Below are 22076 nucleotides of genomic sequence, written 5' to 3'. Positions count from 1 at the left end.
ATATAGTGCCGTGATTCCACGGGATCCAAATGGTTTGAATGGAAGGTTTTCTATGGACAATTATTCACGCTGCTGAAAAGAGATGGATCTAGAATGCGCGAGCCATATTCATGAGGTGACCCAATGTAGAGAAACTAATAGGGTTGTTTTTTTAAAAAAAATTGTTGAAAAAGAGGAACGCTTTTCATATGGACTGATCCTGTGGCAAGTGTGGAAAATGCTGCGGTCGCCCGTATAATCTATACATTTCTGATAGTTCATTCAATCCAGAGATCGCAGTGTCGAATTTCACGATTAGCATTGCTTCTCGTTGTACGAGCTTGAGCTCAATATCGCCCCCTCTGGGGTCACGTTCCACATTAGAAATGACCGTCCAACGGAGATCTTGTTCTACATGCATCATTTTGCGCCAATGGTTGACAAGGGGTGCATTCTCTACATTTTTCCTGACTTATGTTGCGTTATTCTCTGTCGGATCTCCTGGTTGGTTTTTCCGATGTATAATAATGAACATGGACAGATTATTCCATAAATCACATATCTAGTTTTGCAATTAGAGAAAGTTTTGTGTTTCCAATAGATCCCTTTGTGGGAAAACAATGAACCTTCAAACGTTTGGTCGCAGCACGAGCAGGTACCACATTTATGATGTCCTTTTATAGGTGTCAAGCCCATCATCTGTCTTAATGTGGGTTCCATCGCTTTTTTCGAAGATGCCCTGACTATATGGTTGGCCACATTTCTTTCTCTTTTAAAGGCGAACAGGGGGGAAGTTTCTAGAGATGAGTTTTCTGCTGGATGCCTGTCTGTCTGATAAGGGTACACCATCATCAAGGTAGAGTTCAATTCTGACCAGCAAGACATTGTTAAGTGTGAGTTACCTACTGCTGTGAAAACATTATTTTAGTCCCAATTGTAACATAATAAGCTATGACGAGATTGCAAGCTTTGATCGCAAAAGCGAGGCTAGCAGTCTTTTAAGGCAACTGTCAGACTGTCAATAGAGGATTTTATGCTGGTTACAGACACTTTGGCTGGACGCTCCCAAAGATGACAGATCCGCACAGCTGTGGCTTCATCTTCTCTTCCTGCTAAGCCAACCCCCTAGATTAGATTTAAGAAACTTACTAAAATCAGTTTTTTCTACAAAACTGATCTCCGCTTCTAGAACTTCAGGCAACACCCAAAACAACCAGCTCCGAGGAACGATAATAGGAAAGTGACCACATGTAGTCTTGGAAACAATGCATAGTTGTTTGAAGTGGATCCCAGTGATCCTATCTTTTCATACTGAATATTGAAGCTTCCAGTGTGATGTTTAGCACACAGAGAATAGACTGTGGCATCCTGACCAAGATGGAGATCCTGTAGTCCAGCATGTATTAAACTAGAGCCTGGACCACAGATTCAACTCATCAGATGGGATTAACATTATACGATGCACATTGACAACAGGAGAAAATGTAAAATCCACCATAGGCTTCATGTGTAGATGGAAACAGATATGTGGATCCAGGGAAACCTTTTTGTGAATGGAGACCTGAACATTTGAAAGTATGGAGCAGATAAACCAAGAAAGAAAATAATCTTACTTTACTTAAGGTTTCTAGATCAAGCAAAGATATATTGATTATCTGTAGCTTCTAGCTCTTAGGTAAGGGTTTCAAATATTGGTTAAATGGTTAATTTTTTTGCACAGAAAAGACAACCCACAGATACATTTGTTATGAGGAAAGAGCACATGGTATTTAGCCATGTAGCTTTCTGGTCAATGTAGTAGTGGTGGGACAATATGAACAGTCTCTTTCTCCTGGAACCCTTCTACACAAAGTGATCATTGCACTGGTTTACAATTGCACAATCTGATATCAGCACATAGCCACACACCGAAAGAGCTCTATAATCTGGTTGTGCACAGATGTAAGAAACCTCCTAATCCCTTACATGGTAAACTCAGTAATATCAATGATAGCATAATACAGCAGGATGTCAGGAAAATTTAAGACTGAAAAAAATCAAACTTTGAGAGACTCTGGTGTCCAGTGCATCATTCAAGCAGTAGATTTTATCCTAATTTTAAATTATTTGTTACCTTCTTTCAGAATTGGAAGAATGGCTGGTAGTAGGGAAATCCAATCAGCTTGAGTTGTTAAAATCATTCTGCCTCTGACATTCTTCCTATGGTAGGTAAAATAGGACAGAAGCAAACATAAGGAGATGATGGACGGAGTGCTGAAACTTTTCAAACACTCACCCCCAGTCACAGATCTGGGTTGAATCCATGATCATTATTTAGCTCACTTTGCCACCCCAGTAAGACAGAAACCTGAGCTAATTCATAAGGATCAGGATGTTTTACAGCTGGACCTGGAGGTAAGCTGTCAGTAATTTTAAGGGCAACACTGTATAGATTTCATGATCATCACATACATCAAAAATAATTTCTCTCTGAGATGCATTATCAGAGTAGGCATTTCATGATGTGTACCTACCATAACTTGCTGCATTTCGCAACTTTTATTATCTCATTTTAAAATCATTTGTTAATATCAGCAAAGTTTGTCATCAGTTCTGCCTTAAGCATTAAAAGATATTAAAACAAATGTTTTTGGATAATATACAGTGACATTTAACAGCCTGTCTACCTTAATGTAGCATGAACTAAATAGTTTAATTTATGTTCACACTAAACCATTAAGCAGAAACATTTTATTAGAATGAAGTCAATTTTAACATATACACTCCACGGCATGGCTGTAAAGGGTTTTATCGAAATACCATGCTAAATGATCTCTTTTGGCGACACACTAGTAGCCGTGGCGGCACACCACCAAAGTGATACATTCAATGGATCTTTTTATTAAATTGTACTATTTTGTTCAAGAAGGCAGTGGAGGTTTGACATTAATGGTCTGATTCAGTGGTGGGTGGTTACATAAAATCATCTGATTTAGCGACAAAGAGTCAAATTTACAGAAGAATACACTGGAGTTATGTGCTGCAATATACTGTTCCAATAAGATTATTTCCACTATCATCCAACTCTAAAGCAGGCTCTAAGACATTTTACTATGATTGTTCAGGTGCTAGTTGTATATGAGCGTGGTATCCTACAATTGCTTTAGCCTAATTTAACAAGTGATGCACAATATGTGGACTTGTGTGCGCAAATATTATTTCAGTCTATTTTGTAAACCTTATTTCTGCATTTTTTCTATTTCTGTTTATGGTATCACTTGTTAAAAACTACTGACAATTTATGCTAGGAATATCAATACATTTATTCTAAAGATATAAGCCAAGGACACTCTTGCTGCATTCCTGCTTTACTGCCAGCAAACACCCTGGTGGGACTCGGAGTCCCAGAGTGGAACGGTCACTGGTGAGCACAGCTTCTGAGGGGGAGGCGTGGTCAACTCGCATATATCGCTGCCTCGACCCCCGCAGAGTGGGACACTCTTGCTGTGTTCCTGCCGTTTTTTTCAGAAAACACCCTGGAGGGATTTGGTGGCCCAGGGTGCAATGGTTACTGGTGGGCACAGCTGCTGAGGGGGGAGGCGTGGTCAACGCACATAAAGCTCTGCCTTGACCGCGCAGCGTGGGATACTCACCGCATTCCTGCTCTATTACCAGCAAACACCCTGGTGGAACTCGGTGTCCCCGGGTGCAACGGTCACTGGTGAGCACAGCTGCTTACGAGGAGGTGTGGCCAAAGCGCAAAAAGAGCTGCTTCTACCCCCGCAGCGCGAGACACTCTTACAGCATTCCTGCCCTACTGCCAGCAAAAACCCAGGAGGCTGGGCTGGGCCCACTCTCTTGGCTTTTTTTGCTGGAAGCCTTGGACCTTGAACCCGACGTAGTTAACAACTACTCCTGTTCTTACCAGTTCCCCCCCCCCCACCCCAGCGCCAGCTAACCAGTTGAATGAACATAGAAACTGCAAGCAGGTACTGTTCTGCAATTTAGCACAAGAAAGTGCAGGAAGCCAGAACGCTAGGGTTGGCCTGTTTGGGACAATCAGAATAGGGTGTTGTTGGATATCCCATATTCCCTCCTCTTCTCTTCCCTCCCTTCTATTTTTTTAGTAAGCATACTTCCCTTGGTCACACACCCTTAAATATAACAGAATAAGCTTCTATACACACGGTAGCAACATCCTTACAAAGCATGGGGAAACAAAAGGCATCAGAGGCGCTCATGGGAAAGGGCAAAACACCTAAATTAAAAAGAAGCGTGGTTGGGAACTGCACAATATCTGAAATAGATAACATGATAGAAGAGGTTGAGAGAATGCTAGAGGGAGCAACAAGAAAATAGAAGGTACCATCCAAAAAAAAAGATTACTTCTTTTTATACAAAGCTGGTTGTACTTCAACAACTGACACCATTGTAGAGATGTCATTCTGCATGCAGCACAGACAAGCCAACGGAGTCCTCCAACGCAATTGTCAGCAATGACAAAATCATAAAATTCACCCAACGACCCCACACAGGGATTGGAGTTAGGGAAGTGCGTGTGCGAAGAACTTAATGTCCATGCAAGAAAGATCACGGAAGGAGAGGGAAACACAGGAATAGTTCACTCAAATAGATTTGCCCCCTTTGCCGAGGAAAATTCTGATTTGAAACTTCTAGAGGGTGTACTGAGCCACTCTAGTTGCACACCTAATGAGCCCGTAGTGGTCAAAGAGTCATAGATGGATGCAAATGCATGCATAAAGTCAGGTAGGTACAAGCCTTAGCTGAGAATGTTTGTACCATAATAAAAGAAGTAGAGAATTTAAAAACCCTAGTAAATTCTCTGAAGACGCAATTGGTCACCACAGTTGCTGTGTACTCTACTAATTCACATGTAGGATACACGGAACTTTTATCACAAACGATGAAACCGCTAACTAAACACAAAGTAGTAGCTAACTTAATACCTAATTGAGTGCAAAATAATTCTTCACAAAATACGACTTTTGAGAGATCTGGAAGAAAGCAATTGCCCCAATGCCATAAAGAGATGGAAATCGGGCCAGACAGGCATTAGTACGAAACAGATAAGGTACCAGGAAAGAGGACACGTTTTGCTAACACAGCCCCAAGAATGGTCACCAATAATCCAGCAAGGTGCCCCGAGGATGCACTGTGACAACCAAAAATGCCTGCCCGTACAGAGAATACAACGAGAGGGTGACCATATACCCAAATTAGTGCATAATGATGGACCACAGGGGGATGAAGACTCACTTAAAAATAAAGTCATCCACTGGATTAGGCGCAAGCGACAATGTTTGTCAGTTGTGTGTTCAAATATAGTAAGGGCCGAGCGCTTGGAGGGGGGAAACGAGTTTATACACAATACAGTTGAATGTAGCCAACAGAGAAACAGTACAGGGATTAATTGCAATGGATATGAGAACAAGTACGACAAGCTGGGTGACCCTGCGCTTCAAACTGCACAGCCCAACCAACACCCTAGCACCACGAACAAGGCATAGACTCTCTTCTGCTAACAAAGAGCCACATGGCCAACCAATGTCAGACCTTGAAACAGTAGATTGACTGAGCACGGTAGAACAGACAAACTCGAGGATAAACAAGCAATCAAACCAGGAAGGAAATTACAGGTGTAGCATGATTTCAAATGAGGAAGATGCATGGAGATACTTAATACAGAACGTAACATACAATGAAATAAATAGAACTAAAGATGTAGAATTAAATCCAGAAGGATCGTCCAAAATTCATAAAGTACCGACAAAGGACATACACCTTTAGCCATAGTCTCATGGAATGGTGCAGGCCTAAAACAAAAACCTGAGGATCCAGACTGGCATAACTACATAGAGAAATTCGATCTCTGCCTCTTCCAGGAGACATGGTTACTAACCCCTTCATATAAGTTAGGATACAAAACAGATTTTGAAAAATGCTATCCCATCTCAGAGAGGCGTACCCTCAGGGGGGTTTGCAATCTGGGTTAAAATAACCCTAGGAAAACAAACAAGTATCCATACCATAGTTTCACCTAAAATACTTGGTGTACACCTAGATACTAAAACTAACAATAAAGCAAATCTGTATTTAAGGTCTATAATAGACCAGGTAGGAAAAAACTTAAATTCACAGATTGACTTACTATGTAGTACCCTTGACTGTGTAAATCCATATGACACAGTAATCTTGTGCAGTGATTTTAACTTTACATACGAACCACTAAATGGCCTAGAAATGTTAACAGAGGAAGAGTATATGGCCAAGGCTTTGCCCCAGCTAGAAGCTGGACTGTCGAAACCGTGCACTAACGCTGCAATACAGATAACGCAGTTTACCACAGAACATCACTTAAGGGCATGCATGGAAGGGCGACCAATAATGGGAATGATAATTGTTCCTTATATACATTTAAACGAGGTAGCTCAAAATCTAGAATAGACTACATTATGCACAGCACGCACACCATAGGTAGGATTTTAAGCTTTAAAATAGATGCAAGAGATGGCGGTGACCATTGTCCTCTCTGCCTAGAAGTAACAGGCTACACTACAGGAAAACAGTAATCTAAAATAAGCTCGCCATAAACACAGCCCCTAATAGGAAACAACCGAAGAGTGGTTAAATGGCCACGTATTACTGAAAATAGAGACTATGACCAACATGTATAAGGCATTTGCTGAGGTAGCATGTCCCTATGTAGAAACAAGTGGAACCCAGTAACTGCAATGCACCAATTGTTGGCCACAAAGCTAGAACCTTTTCTCACCAGAGCCGCTAGCAAGAAATCTAAGCAAAATTACAAGATGAAACCAAAAAGAAAATCCTTGTTACACCCCGGACTGTAGGAAGGCCAAAAGAATTCTTACTTGAGATTTAAAACATGGAAACACCCAACTAATAAGGAGAGCTAGGGATAGCTGTAGTTAAACACTGGCCATTACAAAAAAAGAACTGGGAGGAAGCCAGCTGGAAGGATCTTCTCCAGGCTGCAAAATCTAAAAATACGACAGAATTTTGGAAAATAGAGGCGCTTGGTGGCAAGGACCAAGTAGCCCAAACTGAGCACCACTTTGATTCTGCAGCGTAGACTGAACATTTCACCAAATTAAATTCAGGTTACCGGTCTGCCACCACTGAGTACCACAGATCTGAAAACGGCGAGGGATATGGGATCAGCTTTAGCTTAGAAGAAACTGCACATGCGATAGATACCATCAAGCTGGAAAAAGTCCCAGGATTAGACAGACTCCCTGTAGACCTGTTTAAACATGACAAAGAGGTATGGGTCCCATATGCTAATTTGGTTAGTAATGCTAAAGCTGCAGGTGCCCCAATACCGATTACATGGAGAGGGGCTGAAATTGCCTCTATCCATAAAAAAGGTAGTAAACAAAAACCTGAGAACTAAAGGCCAATTAGCCTAATACATGTATTACAAAAAATGTATGCAAGACAACTTTTTAATAGGCTAAATGAATGGATAGATAACAACAACATACTGTCCCCGTACCAGGCAGGATCTATCATACAAGTACGATAGATCAAGTCTTTTAGACTTCTGCGCATTATTTGGAAATACACTAAGATAAAGGGGGGCCACATCTACATAGCATTTGTAGATCTAAGGGCAGCATTCGATCTAGTACCTAGAGGTCTACTGTGGGACTCGTTGAGAAAACAAAAGGTACCTGCCGACCTGCTAGACCAGATGGCAAGGCTACACCACAATAAGTGTTCGCTGGGGTATGAACGGTGAGCTTACTGAACCGATCCCTGTAGCCAGAGGAGTGAGACAAGGCTGCGTGCTTGTGCCCACCCTGTTCTCGCTCTATATTAACGATGTGCTTGATTTTCTAACAAAACCCAAAAATGACCATCCTAAACTCAGCGGGAACTGGTCCCAGCACTATTATTTGCAGACGCCAAAGGGCTGGCAAAATTTAATGGACGTCTTTAATATGCATTGTAACTAAAAAGGCATAGAAATAAATATTGGAAAAAACAAGTATATGGCCATAAATCCCCATAAGAATTTCAGAAGTAATCTCAGTGTGAACAATCAGAAATTAGAGCACGTCGCAAACTTCACCTCCTTGGGTATACTACTTGATTCAAAGTTGACATGGAAAACACAGATAAACCACTCTGTACTGGCTCTTGCGCCGGGGGTGCGGGGCTATCCTTAAAAAGTATATCCTATCCTTAAGTAAACCAATGACACCAGCGCTAGAGATTTATAAATGTAAAGTACAGACAGCTGCCCTATATGGATCCGAACTTTGGGGGAATGGCGATATTAAGCAAATAAACGGGGAAAACAAGTTTGTGAGAAAAATCTTGGGGTTACCCTTGGCAACACCACTCATCCCAATGTTTCATGATTTAAATATACAACGTATACGGCAAATCGCAGCACAATGCCCGCTGCTTTATTGGATTAGGCTACGGACAACGTTAAAATATGCGATCTACAGAGATGGCATTAAAGAACTGCTAGCCATTTATAGAAGTCTAACCTTTCTTTGGATTAGATGTGCTAAGAAATGGTTAATAGAATTTGGCCTCTGTTCATATTGGACTGAGCCACACAAGCTAGCACAAAGTTCAAAGAACACGCTGAAAGAAATATACTGGGGACACGCCCTAAATGTACATCGAGACCCCAATCTGGGTAGATTAACAATGCAATTTCTCGATGTTAAACCAAACCCATGCTTTGAAGAGTTCCTTGACAACATCCAGCCACATCTGGCGAGAATTGTGTGCCTGAAATTTAGGTACGACACTCTCCAGATTAAAAGCTATACTGCAAGTTGGGAAACCCAGGGAGAGCGACCCTGCATCTTATGCACTTTAGGCCTTACTGAAAATACTGCACATATCCTCCTCTTTTGCCCAGCATATGCAATGGCGAGGAAGAAATGGATTCGCCCTTTGTGCAATAGGCTGGGATTCAGGAAACACCAAGATGCCGTAAGGGTCGTGAAATACAATACAGTAGCGTATGTAATATTTGCTACATTGAAATACCAGCCAGCAGTAGGATTTATACGAAGCAAAAAGCTGTGATGTTGTAGTGAATATGTTTTTAAATTTGAAATGTGCACTATGAATGATGCTCACTTTTATTGTAAATACTTTATCCTGTTTTAATACAGTCCAACCGATTTCATACATGTGAGAAAGACAGGGTTAAAGATTGCGACATTGTAGTGAATAGTACATCCTTTTCTCATTATGAACTTTGTACAGAGGTCGATGATAGCTTTACTGTGAATACTGTATATATTGTTTTGATTGATTTTTAGATACTAGTGATTCTTAAAGTGTTTACTTTTTCCTCATCGCACAGTATGGCCTCCTCTGTGGCGCGGAGACTTGAGATAATGACATCAGCGTTTCCAGCAGCGGCTTGGAACAGGAGCAGGACTTACCGTCACTCAACTCCCAGGTCTTGCAAAACCTTTTGCTGACATCTATTGCTTTATTCCCTGAGGAAGCCCGTCTCATTTTGGGCGCGTTCATGAGAAGGAAGGAAAGTAGCTCGCGCATGGTCAGTGACTGGCTGCCGCCCCCCTCCCTATGACCTCACCCACCCCCAGACACAGGAACATAGAACGTGGTATCTTTGGAAGGCGGGAGGTCGCAAGACCCCCCGGCCGTATTTATTAAGTTATAAAAACAATAAAATTTATGATTGCACGATAAACAGTTATACAAAAATCAGCAGGACATTAGATACATTATTGTCAACAGGTGTGAGTGACTATCCTTAACAAAACTCTAATAAAGATTGTTTCCTAACCGAGTCTATCATCCTCCTCTGCATTTTTGTATACTAACATTTCAGGGCCATATGGCAAGGTCGCTAACCGGTGTCAGGTCCTACTAGCTGCGCCTCCCCTAAAGATGTGCGCATGCGCAGCCGGGCCCGGTAATTACCCGGTCCACGCCGTGAACTTCATTTACCCACTTAAGGAGGGCCCTTACTCTGCGCCATCCGGTGACGTCATGAGTATGCACGCGCGGGATGGCTACCAGCCTAAGGAAAGCGTGACTCCCCAACCCGCGCCCCTTTGAAGCACCAGTTACCTTGCCCCTGAAGTTCTAGGACCGAGAGGGTCACCTGGGCGCTCCCCGCTTCTTTAACCCCCTCAGCAACCCGCCCCCTCCCCCCCGACCCGGATGTCGATTAGCAACATCCGGGTCAAGGGAGGATGGCAACCAATCGGTGGCAGGGCGCGCCCCAAAAGACACGCCCCACCCCCGAGAGGTCTCGGAGGTAAGGGCGGTCGCCGCACCGCCATGCGGGCGGGGGGGCCAAGAGCCCCCCCTTTTCATTTTGCTCGAGGGCTCGGTTGTTGTAGGCTGTGCCCCCAAATACTGCATGTAGGGTTCTGGCAGCAGGACTTAGCTTCGGGTCTCCCGGGCACAGCAATGCCGGTCATTGCACAGGTATGTATGGGTGTTGGGCACATTAATGCCTTGAATCCACGAGCAGAGAATTCGGCGATTCTGTAGTAGCAAAAATACATGTAACTGACGACAATGCGTCATTGATATGTTTAGCTGGGAGTTCTTAACCGATATTTCACAGGAATGAGGTCATATCCATCAGTTTTCTAAATAACTTAATTTGCAAAAATGATAACCCAGCCACGCCTAGATATTGTCATCGAATATGACAATATACTCAAGGCAGGGAGAAGCTACCATTGGTGCAGCAGGTGCAATGGCACCAAGGCTCAGGGGCATGTTTGGTCTACTGCACCCCAACCATCGCACTCGTTTACTCCCTAGCTGAGGGCTCAGGGCCCCATTTTCCTAACTTTCATTACGAGCCCATGCCACCCTTGCTTAAGCGTAATGTGTAGTACTGTCCATATATGTTTCCTGTTTGAAAAAACATGTCTTCTAAAAATAAATAAATGTGTAACTTGATTCAGATGGCATTTGATTCTGACGTGGCCTGATTTCCAGTTTCCTTTTATGTATTCTCTATACACAGACAAATTGTACTGGTGCGATACCCCACTGTAGTAAATGTTATGTTATGCTTTCCATCGGGAATTCGGAAAATTCGGTATGACTAAAGTTGCCATTTTATGTCAATAACTGGAGGAGGAATAGTATTCCTACATTCTGGCTATTTTTTTTCCAAACTTTGCTTATTTTACGTTTTTAGGCTCAACAAACCAGTGCTTGATGTCGGTTTGTACACGACGCACCCAGACAAAAAGCAGTGGAGCACTGCACAGGGTCACAGGCAATTCTAATAGGTTGTGGGCCGGAGAGGAAGCAGAGTTCTGAGAGGGGAGGCCGAGTGTTACTTTGCTATGATGTAATGTTCTTCAGAGAGGTGTGTTTTCAGCTCTTTAAGTCGGTGCACGATTGGAGCAATCTTGACGGATACTGGAATGCTTTACCAGACCCAGAGTGCATAAATGAGCTGTTGTCTTGTTTTACTTTTTCTCTTTTGCACTTTTTCGTCTCTAGTTTTAAGGTGTCCTGGCTGGGGACGGGGTTTGGCATGGTGTCAGGTCTACTGGGTCCAGTGGTCTCCAGCAATTACCACAGGCATGGGAGTGTCAAGAACTACCAATGGTAGTGAGCTTGTCAGTGGAGCAGGCAGGGGATCTGCTTTGTAGATTATGCTAGGGGATTTGAAGATGGTGCATGCTGAAAAAGGAAGCCAGCAGAGCTCGATCACTGCGAGTGTGAGGTGGCCATATTTCTTCAGGTTTCAAAAAAAGGGGGAGGAACCAAGAGCTTTTTGATGAGGTCCTGCACCGTGCTCCGAGGAATATAGAACAAAACCAAGGGATGCAGTTCCTCTGGGAAGGAAAGGGGGAGAGCGATTAGTCTCTATATAATGCCCTCACACACCTAGCAAGGTGTCATGCTTCATCATAGGGCTGTGCTCCTCGTCGGGCCGGCGCTGCAATGCCCGACGGGCTCCCGCGAAGGGGCTCTTTTTCGGAGATCTTTTTAAGAGACAGCCGTATGGGTGCGTGGGGGTCAGTGCAACAAGTGTAGTGAGTGGTGGTGTAGTGAGTTAAAATAGGTATGGTATTACCAGGCAATGAGTCAATTTATTCTGATGGTATACCAGCCTAAGTAAAAATATATAAGTGATCCCAAAGGGATTATGATGATCCCTAGGGAGATCAGATGGTCGACATGTTTCTTGCTCTATGCCCTAATGGGTCGGTGGCAATTCATCAGGACCACGTGAGAAAGTGCTCAAAAAAATGTGGGAACTCTACTACATAATTTAGTGATGTAGCAATTGTCAATACATCACCATGCAATCCAATGGGGTCCCTAAGGGAAGTGGACCCTTTGTTGCAGTACCTGGAAAAGAAAGGGGAGAAGGGAGGACAACACAGATACATGAAACAAAATTCGCAAAGGTTCTGGGCTCCTGAAGGGAACCGTGCGTATGGTGTGGCCACCATATGGATGTGTTCACACAGTGACCCAACCAGAGTCATATCTAATACATACCGGTGTTTACCAGATAAGTGAAAGGTGTGGCTGCCTGGCGGATATTGAAGTGTGGGACAAACTGTGATGCGCTGGCTCAGAGCGTAACCAGGCGTGGGGCATGCTTAGACGAAATTGGAAACATGCGACTGAGTGCACACAATAGCAAAGTAGTGTCGCAATTTATCCTGTGCGCTTATACATGCTCCGAAGTTGAGGAATAAAGCGTGGTATTGTATCCTGGTGGACCGCCCTGACAAATGGACACTCGCGCTAATGTTGGGGGGTTGTTTTTAGATGACTAAAGGCCTGCCTACGTCACTAGATGCGAGTGACCAGGTGTACACCGTTACGCTAATGTGCCGCAATATTGTACTAAGTGCTACACATGCTCCGCCGCGGAGGGGTCAGGCGTGGTAATATATTCTAGGGAAATACCCTTTAAAATACTCGCGCTTATTGTGAGTGGGAGACTTTCACGGCAAAGGACGCTATTACAAAGGAAACTGTTGCGCCCCGCTAGTGGGTCTGTAGATCAGAATGTAGTACGGAGTAGACTCACCCCCATTTGGGAAAAAACCTGTAGTACGGGTTCGCCTGGCGGCCAGGGAACGCCTGTCCTGAAACAATATGTAAAGGATAGTATATCATACCTGGCAAGTGAAATAGCTGTGCCGGGACCCAGGGGTGGCGAAATACTTACAAAGTGTCGGCGCGTTCGCTGCCGGGTACCTACTACGGCTCAGGCTTCCGTAGCGCACTGCTGTGCGTGGGTGGCTAATAACGGAAGTGAGCAGACGTGAGCAGCCGTGGCCCGAGTGAAAGACTAGTCCGCAAGTCACGGCCGCCATGATGGGAGTGCAAAATAACTTTATTGTTCAACGAGGGCGGTAATGGACATTCGGCCCAGTTTATAGAACAAAATTCGAGCGTGATAGGGAATGTTGTATGTGGGAGATATGTGGGTGATTATTATATAGGTGATTGGGTAACATGTGGTTTACTATCCCCTGGACGGACAAAGGTATAGATTATGTCGCAACAATGATAACTAAAATTATGAATGTAAAGGGGATATTGTGTATTCTCCCCATATCAGGTTGAAAAGCCAAAAAAAGAAATTTAATGTTGAAACTGACTTTCGGACTGCCTGGCCCATGGGGTATGGTCTAGGTTATCCCCAATAAAGGCTGTTGCTTGTCGCAATTACTTGCGCAACCCCAGTCACCGCCCTGAGAAGATATGCCCATTATAGAATTCTTAGCGGCCATCTCATATCGCCAGATGTTCATGAATTATTGAGAGTGGCCCACGGTATATCATCGTTAAGGCCGTTGGTATGGCTCGAAATTCTAAAGATCCACTGTTGTTCCTTGCGGAAAAGGGCTTCCTTACTGATTTTTGGGAAGGCTTGAAGGACTGTCCATGAGAGGTCATTGGCAGTGTGTTTAGCTTCCACGAAATGTGTGCACATTTTCGTGCTGATCTTTTTGCATCTAATGTTACTCCGATGTTCGGAGATCCTGATCTTTATTGGACGTGTCGTCATGCCAATGTACATTAGCTCACAAGGGCATTGGATTAAATAAATGCAATTGCGGGTGTTGCAATTGGTATGGGATCTCTGTTGCCAATTCAGATTATCCGAGAAAGTTATAGATTTACTCGTTTTTGTAAGGTTGCAAGCAGTACATTGTCCGCATGGATGGTGGCCTGTCACAGGCGGAAGTCCCCACAGTCTTTGCTCAACTAGAGGAGCGGGTTTTGGTCTAGTGCTGATGAGCATGGTTTTCAAATTGTCAGTTCTTTTAAATGCGAAACGTGGTTTCGGAGCTTGCCAGCCTCCTACCGATAGAAGTTTCCAATGCCTTTTGATTATTTTTTGGAAGGTGTTAGATTCTGGAGTGAAGGTGCTGACACAAGTAATTAAGTCAGTTTTCATTCTTTCTGTAGATGCCAGCAAGACATCTCTGTGGGTATTGCGAGCCCTTTTGTAGGCCGTTCGTGTTATACTGTCCGGATATTCTCTGCGGGCTAGGTGGTCAGTGAGTTCGTGTGCCTGTGATTTGAAATCCTCCAGTGCGCTACAATTTCGACGTAGTCTGAGATATTGCCCGTATGGCAGGTTGTTTCGTAGAGCCTTGGGGTGAAAACTACTGAAGAGTAGTGGGCTATGACTGTCAGTTGGCTTTTTATAAGTTTTAGTGGTCAACCCCAGAGTGCTTTTTTGAATGAGTAAATCCAGGAACGGCAGTTCAAGCACGGAGGAGTTGGCTGTGAATCGCAAATAAGGGTTGAGGGAATTAACCCATGTTACAAAAGAAGGGATGGTATTCAGATCCCCTTTCCAAAAAATGAGTATATCGTCAATATACCTCCGCCAAAGGGTGATGTTACCCTGGTAGATGTTGGTCTCACAAAGAATGTTGTTGGCCTCAAAATGAGCCATGTAGAGGCATGCCAGGCTGGGAGCAAACGTGCTCCCCATCGAAGTGCCCTGGACTTGATGGTACACCCACCCCAATCTCCTTTATTATGGAGTGTGCAGAGATTGCCCTAACTAAAAACTATTTCCAATTTGAAGATCGAATGTACCATCAAGTCCAGGGCACTTCGATGGGGAGCACGTTTGCTCCCAGCCTGGCATGCCTCTACATGGCTCATTTTGAGGCCAACAACATTCTTTGTGAGACCAACATCTACCAGGGTAACATCACCCTTTGGCGGAGGTATATTGACGATATACTCATTTTTTGGAAAGGGGATCTGAATACCATCCCTTCTTTTGTAACATGGGTTAATTCCCTCAACCCTTATTTGCGATTCACAGCCAACTCCTCCGTGCTTGAACTGCCGTTCCTGGATTTACTCATTCAAAAAAGCACTCTGGGGTTGACCACTAAAACTTATAAAAAGCCAACTGACAGTCATAGCCCACTACTCTTCAGTAGTTTTCACCCCAAGGCTCTACGAAACAACCTGCCATACGGGCAATATCTCAGACTACGTCGAAATTGTAGCGCACTGGAGGATTTCAAATCACAGGCACACGAACTCACTGACCACCTAGCCCGCAGAGAATATCCGGACAGTATAACACGAACGGCCTACAAAAGGGCTCGCAATACCCACAGAGATGTCTTGCTGGCATCTACAGAAAGAATGAAAACTGACTTAATTACTTGTGTCAGCACCTTCACTCCAGAATCTAACACCTTCCAAAAAATAATCAAAAGGCATTGGAAACTTCTATCGGTAGGAGGCTGGCAAGCTCCGAAACCACGTTTCGCATTTAAAAGAACTGACAATTTGAAAACCATGCTCATCAGCACTAGACCAAACGCCGCTCCTCTAGTTGAGCAAAGACTGTGGGGACTTCCGCCTGTGACAGGCCACCATCCATGCGGACAATGTACTGCTTGCAACCTTACAAAAACGAGTAAATCTATAACTTTCTCGGATAATCTGAATTGGCAACAGAGATCCCATACCAATTGCAACACCCGCAATTGCATTTATTTAATCCAATGCCCTTGTGAGCTAATGTACATTGGCATGACGACACGTCCAATAAAGATCAGGATCTCCGAACATCGGAGTAACATTAGATGCAAAAAGATCAGCACGAAAATGTGCACACATTTCGTGGAAGCTAAACACACTGCCAATGACCTCTCATGGACAGTCCTTCAAGCCTTCCCAAAAATCAGTAAGGAAGCCCTTTTCCGCAAGGAACAACAGTGGATCTTTAGAATTTCGAGCCATACCAACGGCCTTAACGATGATATACCGTGGGCCACTCTCAATAATTCATGAACATCTGGCGATATGAGATGGCCGCTAAGAATTCTATAATGGGCATATCTTCTCAGGGCGGTGACTGGGGTTGCGCAAGTAATTGCGACAAGCAACAGCCTTTATTGGGGATAACCTAGACCATACCCCATGGGCCAGGCAGTCCGAAAGTCAGTTTCAACATTAAATTTCTTTTTTTGGCTTTTCAACCTGATATGGGGAGAATACACAATATCCCCTTTACATTCATAATTTTAGTTATCATTGTTGCGACATAATCTATACCTTTGTCCGTCCAGGGGATAGTAAACCACATGTTACCCAATCACCTATATAATAATCACCCACATATCTCCCACATACAACATTCCCTATCACGCTCGAATTTTGTTCTATAAACTGGGCCGAATGTCCATTACCGCCCTCGTTGAACAATAAAGTTATTTTGCACTCCCATCATGGCGGCCGTGACTTGCGGACTAGTCTTTCACTCGGGCCACGGCTGCTCACGTCTGCTCACTTCCGTTATTAGCCACCCACGCACAGCAGTGCGCTACGGAAGCCTGAGCCGTAGTAGGTACCCGGCAGCGAACGCGCCGACACTTTGTAAGTATTTCGCCACCCCTGGGTCCCGGCACAGCTATTTCACTTGCCAGGTATGATATACTATCCTTTACATATTGTTTCAGGACAGGCGTTCCCTGGCCGCCAGGCGAACCCGTACTACAGGTTTTTTCCCAAATGGGGGTGAGTCTACTCCGTACTACATTCTGATCTACAGACCCACTAGCGGGGCGCAACAGTTTCCTTTGTAATAGCGTCCTTTGCCGTGAAAGTCTCCCACTCACAATAAGCGCGAGTATTTTAAAGGGTATTTCCCTAGAATATATTACCACGCCTGACCCCTCCGCGGCGGAGCATGTGTAGCACTTAGTACAATATTGCGGCACATTAGCGTAACGGTGTACACCTGGTCACTCGCATCTAGTGACGTAGGCAGGCCTTTAGTCATCTAAAAACAACCCCCCAACATTAGCGCGAGTGTCCATTTGTCAGGGCGGTCCACCAGGATACAATACCACGCTTTATTCCTCAACTTCGGAGCATGTATAAGCGCACAGGATAAATTGCGACACTACTTTGCTATTGTGTGCACTCAGTCGCATGTTTCCAATTTCGTCTAAGCATGCCCCACTCCTGGTTACGCTCTGAGCCAGCGCATCACAGTTTGTCCCACACTTCAATATCCGCCAGGCAGCCACACCTTTCACTTATCTGGTAAACACCGGTATGTATTAGATATGACTCTGGTTGGGTCACTGTGTGAACACATCCATATGGTGGCCACACCATACGCACGGTTCCCTTCAGGAGCCCAGAACCTTTGCGAATTTTGTTTCATGTATCTGTGTTGTCCTCCCTTCTCCCCTTTCTTTTCCATATTTCTTCAGGCCCTTGATGAGGCGTGCTGCAGCTTGTAGGTTGTTTAGCGGTGTCACTGTGGGTTCTGTGAGGCCATGGAGCAGTTATAATGATACAGGGAACAGAGTAATAAGGGGCGATAGAGTAATACAGGATGCAGAGAAAACTACCATCTGGCATTCCTGAGTAACAGACCATGGGTCAATGTTCTCAACGTTGTCACTTTTATCCCAGTTTGAGGTCTTTCATCATTAGATCAATAGATAAAAATGTAACATTGTCCACTTCTTAAGCATGAGGTATATTCATCTACATTTTCCCACTAATTGCATGGTATAAAGTCACAATGACTTTTGCGGGTGATCAGCCAATCTAGTGAGCTCATTAAGGCCCTGTCTCCTCTGACTGTCTGCTTCATTTAGAGATCTCTGCCAACTTGATATGGCATAGTGGTCGTACACCATTTTTTTTGTATTTCTGAAACTACCCTCTCCCCCCCTCCCCCCCAAGTATTATTGGGGCCTAGGTATTATATTTTAGGGCAATAAAACAATTCTCTGAAACACAAGGTGGGACGCAGACAGGGTCGGACTGAGAACTGAAATCGTCCTTGGCAAAGAGCTTGGCAGGCCCTGTGCCGTTGGGTGGGGGGGGGGGATTAGGATGCGGGGGGTGGGCAAGGGGGGGTACAGAAGCTTGGTTACGTTTTTAGGTCAAGCAGTCAAGACCTCTTGTATATGCTTTAGTATGTACTATAGTATATATACTTCAGTATATACTTATATGTGTATGTACTTTGTTGGCTCTGGAGATCAGCCCTAGGACTTGTCTGCTTCCGCTTAGGGGCTTTTATTCCTGTTCAACTGCCTCTATTTAACGGTCTTGATAGAAAACGACCAGCAGAGGTCAGTAAAATACCAGAATTGCTTTCTGCTGAGGGACTTTCTTTTTTTTAAAAATTTTCTGGCAACTGCCTCTATTTACCTTTCTTGATAGAAATCAACCAGCAGAGGTCAGTAAAATACCAGAATCACTATAGCATTCTCTAGATTCTAGTCCATAGAAATTGTCTTCCACGAGCACCTGTAGACAGTAATATTTTCTTCAAATCTTGTATTTTCTGTGATATGACCACCAAAGGCCCTGCTTATATATTAAAAACAGACTTTTGGACTCTACAGTTTTCCGCTGAAAGGATATATTTCTCATTGTGTTCCCATACCTGGTGTGTCACACAGTTTGGTGCTTACTTTCACTCCATGTTAAAGGACAGTAGATGTTTCAGCACCCAGGCTAATGTGCTGCATAGCTAAATACATATAAGGGCCCAAAGGCGAGACAGATTGCATTGCAAACGCTTGTTCAGTATTTTACTTTCACTTTAAAAATCATTCTGATCGGCTGGGCAAGTTCAGTTAGTGTGGATTGATTTGTGAAATTGAACCTCAAGAAGAAGAACAAGGTGCCCCAGTGAAAATTAGTCATCTCAAAATGTTTCATGATTAGGGAAGTGTTCATTCCTCCCGGAGAAATCAGCAGCGTTATACGCAATGGGCTGAGCCTCTCTAATCATGGAACACGCCTATAGATCTCTGCCTTGTTTCAGTAAAAGATCTTAGAGATTATTCTTCAGGAAAAGCTTGAACTTTGAGTAGCCCATTTAGGAAAGGTTTTTTTACTTTTTAGTACTGAAGTTAGAACTTTTAATAGAATGAAAAGAACAACAAGTACCATAAGTCAAATTGGGCAAAAACTAGGCCTGGATGTGCTACTCTCGAGTGTTGGTGTTCAAGGCCCACCCCCATCCGCAGATTTAACCTGCGCCTCATTCCTGGTGGTCCAGTGGACCTCTGTCTCCATTCTCTCGCTCTGCTTTTTCTCTCCTTTTTCACTCGTTTTTTCCCCTCACTTCTATCTCCCCCTTCACTCTCCTTCTGGGTCTTTCCTCGGTTTTCTGTCATTTCCCCCTCATTTCAAGCTCCCCCCTTCACTATTCTTCTGTGTCTTTCCTCAGTTTTTCACTCGTTTTTTACCCTCATCTCAATCTCCCCCTTTCACTCTCCTTCTGTGTCCTCTGTGTCTTTCCTCCACTCTTTCTTGCGCTTTTGCTGCCTTATTTGCACTTTTCCCTCTCTTTTTGCCTTTTTCCGCCCATTTTTCCCCGCCGCTGTTGCCCCCGCAGCACCCCCCCTCCAGCACAACCGGCCCAACCCAGCTCCCCTTCCCGCTCCCGCCTCCCAGCTGTCCAGCCCTCCCCGACCCCTACTTAATCGCGGTCGCTGCGCGGCCATGCCAAAGGCAAGCCCGTCTGCGCCCGTCTGCTACCCGACTGCGACCAGCGCCAGGAACCCTGGATCACTGCACCGTCAACGCTACGACCCAGCGGCACTCCACGCTCTCAACCCAGGCCGCAACAACATCTGCAACAGCGCCGTCATGGAGACTTCCCAAGGAATGTGGAATCTCCGGTTCAACGCATCGAGGACAAGCTGGTTTTGAAGCCAAACAGTCAACGGCTGAGATAAACGAACAATCAGGCTCAGGTAAAGGCAAAGTAAAAGTACACACAAAAGATAGAAACAAACCAGCAGAAAGGTGCACATAAAACACAAATTCTAAGTATTTAGCAAGACGATCCAACGTTGTCAATCGAAGAGAGAGAAGAGAAGTTCTTGGGATGGTCGGTGGGTCTGCTACGAGGGTAAATCGTCGCCAATAAATGTAGCAAGGTTCTTTTGATAATAAAGAACAGATTCCTTGTTGATAGAAGAAAATAATTTATTTCCATTCAGCAGACAAACGATTGCTCACAGAGCCAGCATAACAGCAAATGAGATAAGTTCTACAACCTAGAATACAGAACCAGTGACCTAATACATTCTATTAACATCATGTACTTAAAGGCACAACACAGATAATCAGAACATACCTACACACATACTACAGTCTCCTGCCGGAACCCGGTCTATTGGAGTACATGCATGCATGTTCTCTGGTCTACACTGTACGAAGAGAATCGCTGATTGACTGGCTCGGCGACTAAAACTGTTCCGGGAAATAGCTCAGGTCTTCTTTACTTCCTAGTAATACTCGAGGTCATACATGAACTGAGATTTTGTATTACGAAATTGACTTTAACTCCATCTGTCCATACAGTGCTCTTTAATGGCCATTCAACGTCACTTTACGTGCCACCGATACTTTTATCGATAATATGATCCGAGTTCACTGCCAGGGGGATACCGACAGCTTCACAGCTGACAGGTGCAGATGGGAGAGGGGGCGGGCGGTCATTCTCTGTCACGGAGGAAGCAACTCAACTTCACTTCCTAAATTAGGGTGGGGTGGATGCAACATTGACTTCCTATAAACAGGGGGGTGCTAGAGAGTTTTGACAATCGAAAGCAACTGAGACATTCCTAGCCGTTGCGGGAAAGAATCGCGCTTTACTACCTCTCAGAACACTGGTCCCCCGCAGCAGCAGGCAAGGTGACGAGATCCGGGAGGAGGCACACCACGGAGGCCACTGTCGAGGGCAGCCAGGCGAGAAAAACAGGTAATCGAGGTGAAGAGGCACTCCACTCCCCCTCTTATCCTCGCCTGGCTGCCTCCCACCCCCGATCCATCGGCCAATCACCGGTCGCGGCAATCGAGCACGCGAAAAGTTTGAAACTTGCTGCACCGCCTCAAGCGCAACCTAGTACCGGTGCGAACCGGCCCGCACCTGCCATCGGTCGGCGTTGTCCCCTGTGCCAATCTCCCTCCTGTTTCACTCTTGTTCTGCAAAAGTCTACAGGGCTCCGATGAAACGGCGCTGCACACTTATTTATTTCCTTCCTCCTGAGACAGGGGTAGTCGCTCTTTTTTCAAAGCCTTCTTGCAATATAAATTCTTGTCAAAAAGCTGCTTACTGATCAGCGCTTCTATAACGAGGGTAGAAGGCTAAACAAAAATTCACAGACTTGAATATGTGCATCTAAATATGCTGCTATCCAGGGCTTACCTTCAAGAACATGCATTGGTAAAACCAATAGGTCTCGTCTATGCGGCGATCCGAGCGCTATTGGCATTGTCAAAGTCTTTTAGCCATGGTTTATGGCTCTATGTCGGTCTCCCTTCTGTCAAAGGGGCGTGGCTGATGCATATAAGGGCGTGGCTTAAAACACCTAAGCAAAAAAACCTGTGCTTAGCATAGTGTGCCGCCTGACTAGCATTTTGCTGCTTCTGTGATTGAATCCAGATATATAATCCAAAAATTAAGATAACCTACAACAAGCTAGGGCTATTGCCTTTATCAATGGCCGTTAGCTGCATAAGATACATAAGCAACAAGTATAGCTTTGTTGCATATAATAATGAAAATACTTCCGCTCTGAAATTATGAGACT

General features: G+C 44.5%; 1 protein-coding gene across 9 annotated transcripts in view; it reads right to left on the bottom strand.

The window, feature by feature from the left end:
* The window catches only part of LOC146868383 (F-box only protein 44-like), a 172481-nt gene extending 150657 nt beyond the window's left edge, over positions 1 to 21824 (bottom strand). For 2 of the 9 annotated variants that reach the window (XM_085609897.1, XM_085609886.1), the window contains exons 1-2: positions 21142 to 21250; positions 2093 to 2178 (exon numbers count right to left, since the gene is read on the bottom strand). In XM_085609897.1, the coding sequence (XP_085466023.1) occupies positions 2093 to 2159 (67 nt within the window). In that variant the 5' untranslated portion in view covers positions 2160 to 2178; positions 21142 to 21250. Of the gene's footprint in view, positions 1 to 2092; positions 2179 to 21141; positions 21270 to 21412; positions 21433 to 21691 lie in introns of those variants that run through there. The other 7 variants (XM_085609889.1, XM_085609887.1, XM_085609896.1 and 4 more) reach the window with 7 other exon arrangements.
* Positions 21825 to 22076: the final 252 nt, after the last annotated feature.

Source organism: Triturus cristatus, chromosome 1_2 (genome assembly GCF_964204655.1).
Source record: "Triturus cristatus chromosome 1_2, aTriCri1.1, whole genome shotgun sequence".
Taxonomy (NCBI): Eukaryota; Metazoa; Chordata; class Amphibia; order Caudata; family Salamandridae; genus Triturus; species Triturus cristatus.
Note: the sequence above shows the minus strand (reverse complement) of the source record. Positions and strands in the feature narration are given on the sequence as shown.